Source organism: Urocampus carinirostris, chromosome 6 (genome assembly GCF_059441175.1).
Source record: "Urocampus carinirostris isolate Australia breed hairy pipefish chromosome 6, RoL_Ucar_1.0, whole genome shotgun sequence".
NCBI lineage: Eukaryota > Metazoa > Chordata > Actinopteri > Syngnathiformes > Syngnathidae > Urocampus > Urocampus carinirostris.
Genome location: NC_142354.1, coordinates 13,083,221 through 13,095,824, shown reverse-complemented (window position 1 = coordinate 13,095,824; position 12,604 = coordinate 13,083,221). Strand labels below are relative to the sequence as shown.

General features: G+C 38.7%; 2 protein-coding genes across 4 annotated transcripts in view; one reads left to right on the top strand and one right to left on the bottom strand.

The window, feature by feature from the left end:
* r3hcc1 (R3H domain and coiled-coil containing 1) overlaps positions 1–12,604 on the top strand; it is a 58,351-nt gene that overhangs the window by 32,318 nt on the left and 13,429 nt on the right. Inside the window, exon 8 of one of the 3 annotated variants that reach the window (XM_088337932.1) lies at positions 9,594–11,804. The exons of the other annotated variants lie outside the window; for them this stretch is intronic. The gene's annotated coding sequence lies outside the window, so the exon portion shown is untranslated. Of the gene's footprint in view, positions 1–9,593; positions 11,805–12,604 lie in introns of those variants that run through there. 3 annotated transcript variants of the gene reach the window in all.
* Positions 1–12,604, bottom strand: part of loxl2a (lysyl oxidase-like 2a) — a 38,357-nt gene that overhangs the window by 22,807 nt on the left and 2,946 nt on the right. Inside the window, exons 2-3 of the mRNA XM_088337930.1 lie at positions 9,701–9,993; positions 7,978–8,153 (exon numbers count right to left, since the gene is read on the bottom strand). Of these exons, the coding sequence (XP_088194056.1) occupies positions 7,978–8,153; positions 9,701–9,986 (462 nt within the window). The 5' untranslated portion in view covers positions 9,987–9,993. The remainder of the gene's footprint in view (positions 1–7,977; positions 8,154–9,700; positions 9,994–12,604) is intronic.

Here is a 12,604-nt window from a genome sequence, read left to right as displayed (position 1 = left end):
TATGGTAAACATGACAAGGACATAAAGCAGGTGTGGGCAAAACTATGGCTGGCGGGCCACATACGGACCATCATGTCCATAATCGAGCCCTTAAACCAAAATTTGTGAAAATATAATATGTATAATCATAAATAAATACTATTTATAAAAAATTGTTTTGTTGCTACCCTTCTCCCATGTATCCCTTTTTGTATCTCAATACCAACGAGAAAACGGAATGGGCCAACATGATCTTTTTTCCTCAGGCATTGCCGAGGTATCGGATTCAGGACTCTGATAAGATATACTGCAGTTGCTGATACAGTTAATCTATTTTCCCTCCTTGCCCGGCCAAACTTTATAACCCAATGCGGCCCATGACTCCAAGAATTGCTCACCTCTGATGTAAAGCTAACTTAAGTGGCATTTGAAGTTAAATGTTCCTAAACTGTTTCACATTAAGTGTGAACATGTTCTTATTACACATGTTGGCCGGTGCGGTTAAATTTGAGGAGGATTAGCTCTGAGCTGTGTAGACATTTTTTTGTGTTAAAAGCCATTTGCGGGTAGCCTAACAGACACTTTTTTTCCCCCAGCAATGAAATAGCTTTGATCAAAGTCTTTTTTTGTGTGCGCACATAAATTGAAGTTCCAAGCATGCAGAGGCGCTTAAAGTGCAAATTTGAGGTTCAGACGAGTGCTTCCGGTGTTACTTTTGGCTCAGGAGGAAGGAAAAGGTTTGTTTGAAGCATGCATGACCAGGGCGGAAGCAAGGTGGACGGATAGCCACAACTGGATCCAGTTCAGACTCTTGGACCAAAACAGAGCAGACATAAACTTTGGCTAATCCTGTTTGGAAGAAGCCCAAATCTCCACACGGTTGGTGTCGGAGATAATTCTGTCTACCCTGAATAGCGCCCGTCACACGAAAGCTATCCTCCGTCCAATATTTCCACAGTTACCAATTGAAACAAACTGATATACGAGTTTGCGGATAGAAGAGCGATGACGCAATGCCTGGACCGAGAAACCGAATCATCGTTATACCACCAGTCTCGTCTTCTTGCTTTTTAGTGAAAATATAAAAATCTGTTTTTTTAAGTAAAAGTAAAAAAAAAAAAAAAAAAAGTCAAACGTATTAAGGAAAAAATTATCCTTATAAAGAGCAAAAATACCTTTGTTTATTTATTCTTTATCATATACTATATTGATATTTTTAGTTTATATTTTGTTCCTATTTGATTAGTATATTATACAGTATTTTAATGTATTTTGAAGAAAATAATATCAAATAACCGCCAAATGTGTTGCCATTGACTAGTAAAAATGGCAAAATACATTAGTTAGAATAAGAAGAATTACCAGTATATACCAACAGGGCAAGGATTTAGTTGTTTACTTTCACAGTGTGTGCAAGGATATTCTTTCAAATTGTTTCCTTTTACATGTGTTTAGTAATATATTTAATTTCACCATATTTTGTAAATATTGGTACATTTCTAGATATTTTACTTGTATTATTGAAATAACAAATACAAAACAAAACACAAAAACTTCGGCAATATATAGTTTTATGTGGCAGATATGTTTTCTTTTTTTACGTATTTGTACATTTTAATGTAGTTTTTTATTTGATTATTGATATAATAAATACAAATTAAAATAAAAAGAAATTAAAAAAGAAATCCTAAGCAAAATAGTTTGCTTTTTCAAATGACAGATAATTGAGCTTTTTAATAAATATGTGTATGTTTTAATGTAACTATAGTTTGAATTTTATTATTAATAATAACAAATTAAAAACAAATGGTAATTGAGAAATAACTATCAAAATGAGCAAAAAATATTGAATGTTTTAGATGGCAGATAGTTTAACTTTTAAAATATTTATGCATTTTAATATAGTTCACGGGCCAGTAAAAATTAAATCATGGTCCGTAACTGGCCTTTGGGCCAGATTTTGAACATGCTTGATTTAAAATATCTGGTTGGTCGTTAGCCAAAATTGAGTTGTGGACCCGTTTTCAGTGGGTTGCGGACTTTTGCCTTGGCAAAATAATAGTGATGGCATAAACTGGTAAAGGGTCTATATTGACTTTATTTTAAGAAAAACCCTTTCATCTTATATTGTATTATTATTATTTTTAAACAAGATTGCAGCCTGGTCATTTTCCTCATGTTGAGGTTTTGAGTTTATCGTAGCCCTCATGTAGGTTTAAGATCAGGAAATGGTGTCATAATAGTCTATAGTTTGCAATAATATGTGGTCTGTGCAGCCCTTTGATTAAGACGTCACAAACATGACTTGACCTTGCCATCCATATTTCCACACCAAGCAACAAATAGCAGCACACTTTTCGAAGAAAAACCGTCAACGGCGTCAATAGTCATCTTTGTAACTCGCTGACTGTGGCTTTTGAATCATTCATTCCACAAATATTTTTTTTCTCCCTTCATACCTTCCCCGTCGACTTTGGCCACGTGCATTTTGGAGTGCCAGCTATCCTCGTGTTTCTCTCTCAAGCTATTACTGAAACCTTTCCAACCTGCACAGCAGACTTTGTTATTTTAACTGCTCCCCCCGGCACTGCCCGACGAGTCCATCTGTGAACATGAGCCGCCCCTGTGCATTTCTTGGCCAAGCGGAAGCTCACGTTTATTTGCACGTGACATCCCGTTTCGCCCAATGGGCAAACATCTGCCCGCACTTCCAAAAATATGATGAATGTAAATCATTTTCATGCTTCTGAAAATGTTGTTTTTAGCTGCAAAACGTCCAGTCGCTAAATTCATGAAAAGTTCTTGTAAAATAGTCGACTTTCTAGGGAAAGATTCTCGTTCCACTGCACTTCGGATTTATTTGACAAACAATAAATCTTGAAATTGTAAAACAGGAAAATATTTGATAGGAGAGATATAAGATGCTAAAAACTATAGCAGATCGTATTTCTCATTTACTATGTTTTTCTTAATTTTCGAAATGTAATTCTTAAAGTGGCGGCATGACAGTTAGCCTGTCCGCGGCACAGTTCTGAGGTCATGGGATCCAAACAAGCTACCAGCCATCCTGTGCAGAGTTTGCATGTTCTCCCCATGCTTGCGTGGGTTTCCTCAGGCACTCCGGTTTCATCCCACATTCCAAAATTATGCATGTCAGGTTAATTAGCCGGCCCAAATTGTCCCTAGGTGTGAATGAGCGAGTAAATGGTTGTCTGCCTCTGTGCCCTGGCAACCAGGTCATAGTGTCCCCTACCCACTGCCTGAAGATAGCTGGGATGCGCTCCAGCACCCCAGCAACCTTACTGAAGATAAGCGGTGCTGATAATGGATGGATGGATAATTCTTAAAGTCAATCTTAAAATCATTATCGTTATTCTTATTATTAATAGTTCATATTGTTGTGTCTGTTATTTTAGTTGCTTTAGTTGGAAGGGGGAGACGACAGATGCGGAAGTTTTGTGCTTTGGAGTCAGTCTGTGTGTGCACATAAACGGTGTGATATACGACTAACAGTAGCTCTTGTGTGAATTTTAATACCGCTTGTTATTTTGTTATTAAATTGGCGATCAGACTTAATCATTGAATAAATGCATCATTGATCACATCGAGGGGCATTGCAATATGTATATGAAATACAGTGGAACCTCGGTTCTCGACCATAATCCGTTCCAGAACCCTGTTCGAAAACCGATTTGTTCAATCACCGAAATCGTTTTTCCCATTAAAAGTAATGTAAAATGGTTTTAATCTGTTCCAACACCCTGAATGTTTACCAAGAACGTAAACATGAAGCTAACCCAGGCTAATCGTTAGCGTAATCTTTCGTACGAAAGATTACGCTAACATGAACGTGTAAAAATAAAAAAAGGATTATGAATAGGATTTCTTACCTTTGTGGTGGACAGTGGGGAGAGAAAAATCATCAAAAGTTTTTCAACTTCTTCCAAAACTTGCGGCAGTTGCTTGCCCATAGCGCTAATTTCCTTAGCCGCATCACTCGATTTCACAGCCTCCTTATTCTTTACGATCGTACTGATAGTAGATTTAGCCATGCTGTATTCACTAGCAAGATCGGAAATTCGTACACCTCTTTCATATTTAGCTATTATTTCTTTCTTAAAGGCAATAGTTGGACGAACAACTTGTCTTTTTTCACTTGTCCTGCTTGCACCACCTTCTTCGGAGGCATAATTAGGGGCTAAAACACCCGTACGCCGCTCAGCATCGCACCCTAGCGTACCGGCGTTCGAACTCCAATTTTTTGACCGAACAGCGAAGCAAGAATTTCTCTAAATTTTGGGTTGAACACCGAACTGAGAGGCGTTCGAAAACCAAGGTTCCACTGTATAAGTAAATATTTAAATTTAGCTAATTCATCTACGATCTGCCACATTGCATCGTTTTTAAATTTAAAGTATTATCGTCTTTTCTCCATAAAAACAAGTTTGTACTCAAAAAACAAATTTATAATGTGTTTTTTTATACTCAACAAACAATTCTGTATAGTAGAATAAGGAAAAAAACTGTAAATGAGAGAAATTACATCTACAATTAGAAATGAGAAAGAATAAGGGATCGTGGTCGCATGGGTGCTGTTAATTTTAGTTGGAAATAATAGAAAATAGGAACAACCATGCATGACACAAATTTGCTTTCTTGGTCCCTGCTCTCAGAAATAGTGACTGTGGATAATGGATCACGTCCATAAGTGCAGTGTTTTTAGGTAGGCCAAAATGTTACTCTTCAGCGGCTTGAATCAAAACAAAAAAACGCTCTGCTCTCTCTTCCCTGCTCTCAGCAATAGTCGACTGGGGATAATGGATCACATCATAATCATGCATTTCATTTTAATTACAAATCGTGATTAAAAAAAGAATACCCCATTAATAACCAATGACAGTTAAATACGAAATAGGAAATTATTATAAATGGTAAAATAAAAAATAAAATGTATTTTTTGACAAAAAAAATATAAATCGTGAAATAAAAAATATGTTTATTACCGATTAAAATCATAAAAAATAACTAAGATAATTCTAAAATGTAAAATAAACAAAATAAATAACCATCAAAATGCTTTCATTTTAAGCGGGGCAGAACAGCTTGCCCCCCGACAAAAGTCCCTTCTGCCGGTCTCGGCCTGCAGCAGTATGGGATTAGGGATAATGGATTACGGCAGCCCAAGTGCAGATCGTTTTAGCCAGAAATACAGTAACTGCATAAAAAGTTCCCGGCCTGAAAAATAGTATGCTGTGACGGCCCCCTCGACAGCAGTATGCGATCGGGGATAATGGATCGTGGAATATTTTGAAACCTTGGATGTACTGAGGTCACGGAGCTTAAATGAGCATATAATTACAGTATTACATTGGCATATGTAAGAGTTTTTTTTTTATAATAACCTTTTTTAAAACGTATTAAAAGTATCAACTCCTGGTACCAGGATATGTGACCACTCCTTTCAATCCAAGGATCAGTCCAACAAAATAAAATTAAAAAAAACACGTCCACCTTATAGAGTGCCGGTGTTACTGTTGACCTCTATTTTAACCTTAACATCCGCACGTTTTGTCCATTTTCCCCGCTGAGCACAGAACCCTGATTCACGCCGCTGAATAAACACGGCGAGAGTAAACGCCCGAGTGCCTAACGCCCGGTCAAAGATCTCGGCCGGGCACCCTCGGCCCATTCCTTTCTCCCTCCACTTGAAAGGCCGCAGCCAGACTGAGGAAATATTGACGGGGCAGCAACACGCCCTGGGACTGTAAACACGCAACAAATAAGGAATAAATGCCCCTTCTGTAATAAAAAATGAGGTCATTAGAGGTACATTTAGCATGAACAAGTCTTTGAAAATGTCCCAAGTGGGCCCACATAGATTTGACTCTTGTAAGCTAACAGCTGTCGTTGGAAACAGACGTTTCTTTTTCCTGTTTTACATCGCCTCAACATCGTTTTCACAACCCCACTCCCCAATCATGTTGCTTCAGTCACACCCCCTCCATCATTACACCATTTCCACATTGAGTCCATCTGCATGGACTTTCCATTTGGATGTGCTGACGGCGACTAGACATGATGAGCTTCTGCGGGAAGCTTTTCCCATGTCTCCGAGGGGGTCAAGGAGGATTTATGACTTGAAGGAAATCCGTGCACGTGTAAGGTGGTGCGGGGTGTTCGAACAACACTATTTGGAATAGGACATTTTCACTTTTGTTTCTTGCTTGACTTCTTGATTCTTAGCATATCTGTAGAATTTTGCTGGTCACATTTAGGACTGCACTTTTCCATCCATTCATTTTCTGCACCAGGGTCGCAGGGGGGCTGCAACTAATGACTGTTTTAGTATTTAACTATTGAAACCATTTGCGAATAGTCGGATATGTATAATTTTTCCTTAAATTTTGCATTAAATTGATTTAATGATTTACTTTTTTTGACCTTGTTTGAGCAACTAAAAGCCTATCCCTAGTTTCAACCAAAACCCTCGAAGTTGTACTGCCTTGACTGGTGATCAAACCCACCACGCTGTGAGCGTATTATAGATATCTTGAGCTACCAGTACTAATAAATATTCCAACAAAAATTCTAACCCTAATCCTAGCCCCAACCAAAACTATAACCTGGTTTGACCAGGGGTTATGATTCTAAACATTCATCATCAACTGGTAAACTCCCTGATTTCTCAAAGTGGTGTTGTGGGTTCAGTTTCCAACACTAATTTTAGGTTTAGGGGCCTGGTGTTGGAGCTAGATTTAGGGTCTTGGCTTTAACTATGTTCATGGTTTTGGTTAGGTTAGGCGTAGGTTAGGTTTGTAGTTTTGGTTGGAATTAGAAGAACTACTGGCAGCTCAACTGGTAAGACACCTGTACAACACTCACAGGGCTGTGGATTTAATCCCCAGTCAAGCCAGTACAAACTTTGCGTTAAGGATTCTGGTTTAATTAGGTCCAGAGAAAACCCTGAGATTGTTTTTGGTTGGTTTGAGTTTTAGTTGCTCTAACTAGGGTTGGCGCCATGGTTTGTCGGTAAGTGTTGGAGCTATGGTTAAGGTTTTGGTTAAAAATAGAGATAGGATTTTGGCCGTCACTAGGGAGGTTTTGGTTAGATCTAGGGGTAGGGTTAGAGTTTTGGTTGACATACTTAAGGTCACTTGTAGCTCAGAAGGTAAGATGCCAGTTTTACACATGCAGTGTTCTCGGTTCAATCCCTAATTAAAATGGTACATATGCTAGGATTAGGGTTTTTATTCGAGCAACCAAACCTAACTCTAGCTCCAGCCGAAACCCAACCCTAGAATTTGTTCTGCTTTGACTGGTGAGAGAACTCACAGTGCTGTGAGGGTAATACTGGCATCTTACCATTTGAGCTACCAGTGATTCCTAGCCCCAACCATAACCATTGGGTGGAGTTTTATTCCTGATTAGAAACAGCACTGGTAGCTTAACTGATAAAATGTCTGTATTACACTCATAGGGTTCAGGAATCGATCCCCATACAAGCAATTCAAACTCGTTGGTCACAATTTTTGTCTAACCATAGAATTTCTACTGCCTTGAGTGGGGATTGAACCCTTGATAAAGTCCGTGTAATATAGACATTTTAGCATTTGAGCTACCACTTCCGTTAAAGATTCCAATTAAAACTGTCACCCTAATTCCAGCTTCAACATGAATCAACTCTAATAACACCTTATTCCTAATTCCAACCAAAACCCTAACCATAGTTCCAACACTGATCGAGTAACCATAGTTACAGCAAAAACCCTAACTCCAACTGAAACCCGAACTCTAGTTTCAACCAAAAACATAAACCTAGTCCAATCAAAACCCTAATTCAACTTAAACCCAACATTTATACTGGCTTGACTAGTGAATGAACCCATGACCCTGCTAATGGATATGGATTTGGTTGGTAGTAGGGTTAGGGTTTGAGTTTTAGTTGGACTTCGTAGCAGCATTCATAGCTCAAATGACAACGATTGTCAAAGATCTTACCTGCTCGCCATTGGCCTGAGTCTGCATCATCTTGAATCCCGGAATACGCTGCTGTGAACAAACCACACCGACATCCTCCGAATGTTTGCAGTCAGTCACGCCGAAGCCGTTGGAGCGACATTCGGCTAAGCTGTTCTCTCTACCATTGCAGTCCACGTTGTCCAGCCAAATGCGACCTGAGGTTTTAAAAAAGAACATCCATTGGATTTCGTCCCATAGTAACTTACATCCTGAAATGGAAAACATTGTAGAAGTAAAAGTAAAACTGTAATCCCTCCTTTTAGCGTGGTCAATGGGCACCAGAACCCCTCGCAATATGCAAAAAGCCGCTAAGTAGCCCTTTCCATAATTAACATGTGCTCTGCCGGCCCCCACTCACAGCAATAGTCACTTGGGGATAATGGATCATGGCCGCTTGGGTGCAGTTCATTCCGAAGGAAAGAACAGGGAAAAAAAGAGAATGACACAGATTTGGTGTCTTAGCCTCCCCTTTCAGCAATAGTGAACTGGGCATAATGGATTGCGGACAAAACAGTGCACTTAATTTTAGGTGGGACACAATGTCATGCTTCAAAGGCCCGAACACCCCCCTAAGAAAGCGCTCTGATGGCCTGTGTTGTCAGGAATAGTCAACCAGCCATAATCGGTGGTGGCCACAAACGTGCTTATCATTTTAGGCAGGCCAGAACACCATGCCTTCAGACCAAAGGGCCTTATTTCGGTCCCCGCTCTCAGCAATAGTGAACTGGGCATAATGGATTGTGAACAGAAGAGTGCCATTAACTTTAGGGTGGACACAATGTCATGCTTCAGCGGCCAGAACCAATAGAAAATGCGCTGTGCCGGCCTGTGTTCTCTGCAATTATCAACCAGGGATAATATGTCGCGACCACAACCCTTTATATCATTTCAGGCGGGCCAGAACAGGATCCCTCATAAGAAAAGTGCCTTCTGCTGTTCCTTGCCTGCAGAAAAACAGGATTCAGAATAAAGAATTGCAGCCACATTAGTGCACTTCATTTTAGGAAGAAATAACGGGAAAAAAGTTTTTCCAGGCTCTATTAAGTGCACTCTACCGGTCCTCGCTCGTATCACTATGCCTGGGATTGGGAATAATGAATCGCGGTCGTACAAGTGCAGTTCATTTTACGGTGAACGGAACGACAAAAAAGAACCACAGGGCCTGACAAAAATGTGATAATGCGATCATGGATTGCGAGATATTTTTCAACCCACAACGCCCTGATTCCAGGAAGTACGAAGCGTGAGATTTCAGTACTATTGTCATAAACCGCTCAACTCGGAAAAATAATCAGGACTGCTGTTTGTTGTTTACCTTAATTTCTCTTAAGTGTCTGGTTTCTTTCTCCTCTTGTGCTTGGTGCATTAGTCATGATGATAGTATATGGGAAAAAAAAACTTAATTACATTTACGGTCTTGTGTTTCCACCAACTAAAGTAGGGAAAACAGCTCAACAGTTTCCGTGAAAACAGCTTGCAGGTGTTTCTTTGCACACCTTTTGGACCTCATTCAAATTTGTCCGGGTTCTCGGTTCTTTGTCAATTTGCACGAAGCACGGTTGGAATGTCTTCATTTTTCATTTTATTTTTCACAGGAAAATCCCCCCACAATGTAAAACACGAGCAAACCACACAGGGGGTGCCGATTTTCCACGTGTAATACAGAAAACGAATGAATCTGATGCACGTGAACGCAACTCACCTTGTCCCCTACCATACTTGGCGGAGGGAAACCAGGACTGTGCGTCGACATATCCCAGCTGGCGGCAAACCACCTGAGCGGCGTAAATGGAGAAGTCATCATCGCAAACCGTCCCCCACTCGCCCTGGTAGAGAACTTCCACTCGGCCTTCGTGCTTCTTGCGTTTGTCTCCGACCAAACGCAGCTGAATGGCGCCCGATTGGCTTTGGGCGTTGCACAGCGACCAAGTACAACACATGGTGCACAAGAGGACCAGCTCCAAACTGGTTCTGCTCAGGCTCGGCATCACGTGGCTGAGGGGAAGTAGAAAACGAGGGTGAGCGGAATAACGAGTAGGGCTCCAACAACAAATCGATTAAAATTTATCATTAAAAGCGTTTTTTTAATGCAAATAGGAATATTCTAATCGTCGTTGTGACGTTTTAGTATAGTTAGGCTGTTGAGGAGACATGCTTGTAGTACCACTTTGATCCAGCAGAGGATGACTCAAGACCGTATTTTGATTCACAAGATCATTTTGAGCCAAATCCAAGCTATAGTGGACATAAATTTTCAAATATTGAAATTCAACTCAAAAGTGCTGTGTACAATATTAACTGCACGATAAGGTGACATCCAACAAAGTGTTCATGTTTTCTTTTTATATGCATCTCTTTTTTGAACTTTGTAATTTATATATAATATATATATATTTTAAAAGACCGACCGATTCATTGATCATTAAAATAATTGTTGGTTGCAGCCCTATTAGCAAGAACAATACTGTACGTTTTGATGGTTATTTATTTTGTTTATTTTACATGTTAGAATTATCTTAGAAATTTGTTTCATTTTAATTAGTAATAAACATATGTTTCTATTTTACAATTCATATTTTTTTGGTCAAAAAATACATGATTTTTTTTATTTTACTTTAATATTTATGACAATTTCTTAAAATGTATTTAATTGTCATTGATAATTCATGCGGTATTATTTTTTTATCACAATTTATAATTATTATTGAAAAAAATATGTACAAAAAAGTAATTTTTTAAAGCCCTAGAGCAGGGGTGTCAAACCCATTTTAGCTCGGGGGCCACGCAATAGAAAAAATATTCTCTGAGGGGACGGACTAGTAGATTAGAGAGAAAGGGGGAAAAAGAGAAATAGAGAGAAGGAAAGAAAAGAGAATTAGAGAAAGAGAGAAGGGGATAAAGAGAGAAGAGGAAAGCAAGAGAGAGTGAGAAAAAGAAAAAAGGAAGAGAGAGCAAAAGAAGGTAAAAAGACAGAGAGAAAGAGACAAACAGGAACAAGGCAAGAGAAAAAGAGACACACAGAGTGTGGAAGAGAGAGAGATGGAAAGTGAAAGAAAAGGGGAGGGAGAGAGAGAGAAAGAAAGAAAAACAAGTACAGCGTTTGTGAGAGGCACCTGGCTTTGGCAACATCAACTGGACATATTTCAACCTGCAGCTCATTTCTCTTGCACTTCTCTCAGCATTGTCTCGCGGGCCGGTTTCAATCCCCTTAGTGGCCCTGATCAGGCCCGCGGGTCGCGTGTTTGACACCCCTGCCCTAGAGTGTAATATTTGACCACTAGATGGCACTGTGATTTCTGGTGCAAGCAAGGGCCAGTGCCACTTATATATCATGGTAGCAGGATGCCAGACAAACATGGCATTAACCTAAGTCTGGATTCCACTTTGTAAAAGAAATATAAATGTCTTCATGTGATTTTTTTTTTTATTATGAAATTTTACATTGGTATGATAGTTGTTTTTATTTTGCCTGGTAATTGAATCAATGTTTTTTTTTTTTACTAAATGAAAGTTTTTTTGTACCACTAAGAGGCATTAAATGTTACATACTGTCCCTTTAAGAAAACTAGATATTAAAAGTTGTAAAATAAAAATATTTTTTAAATATATTTTTATATTTAGTAAATTATTTAAACTAGCTAATTTTAGTATTTTTATTTTACATTTTAGAAATAATTATTATACTTAAAATATGTAGAGAACTATGAACAATATAATTAAAATAAATTCAATGTGATTATTTTGTTAATTTGACATAATTTGGGGATTTTTTATTTTACAATTTATAAATATTTTTTAGTAATTAAATAAAGAAAATGCCACAACCGATAATGTTTATTTTAAAATGGCTAGTTATTTTTAGAGTATTGTTTATCTTTAATTGTTAATTCATTTTTGTCCCATATGTAAATTGTTTTTAGTAAAAAACGAATAGAGAACTATGGTGACATTTTAAAATAAATCTACATTTTTAAAAAAAACATGTTTATTTTCCTTTTTTATTTGAACAATTTTCACATTAATTAAAAGTTTAATATTTCACAATTTATTGAAGCAGTAAATACATCTCTGCCATATGGGCCAATTTTTCCTCATTTCAGCATTTTTTTTCTTATCTTGAAAAAGCAAGTTAAAAATACCGTTTGGATAAGGAAAATGATTACAGGAATATTCAAGACTTGAAAGTGAACCGATGCTTGATGAGAAACTCGGAAACAGCAATTTGCGGTGTGCGCAACTCGGCTTCCAAAGCCGAGAAAACGTGTTCGAAATTGCTCCCATGTTTTTATCTCCGTGTTTGAAAGACAAAATGCATGTAACCGCCACACGGAATGTAGCCGTTTTTTACGACGTGAAAGAGAAAGTCCTTCACTCTCAGTGACAGCCTAATGAAGAGCAAATGTTGGCCCCTGCGGGAAAAACGTGTGGGCCCTGTCATTTCGCTGAGGTCCAAGGGGAAGCTCGACCCCGCCTCAGTAATTCACCAGCAACCATGCAATTGTCGGCGAAGGACGCCATGAAGGGTCGGGGTGCGTTTGGGAATGTTTCTGAGAACGCGGGAGGCCACGGGAAGATCTCCGCGTCACTCTGGAGGTGAGGGTTGGAG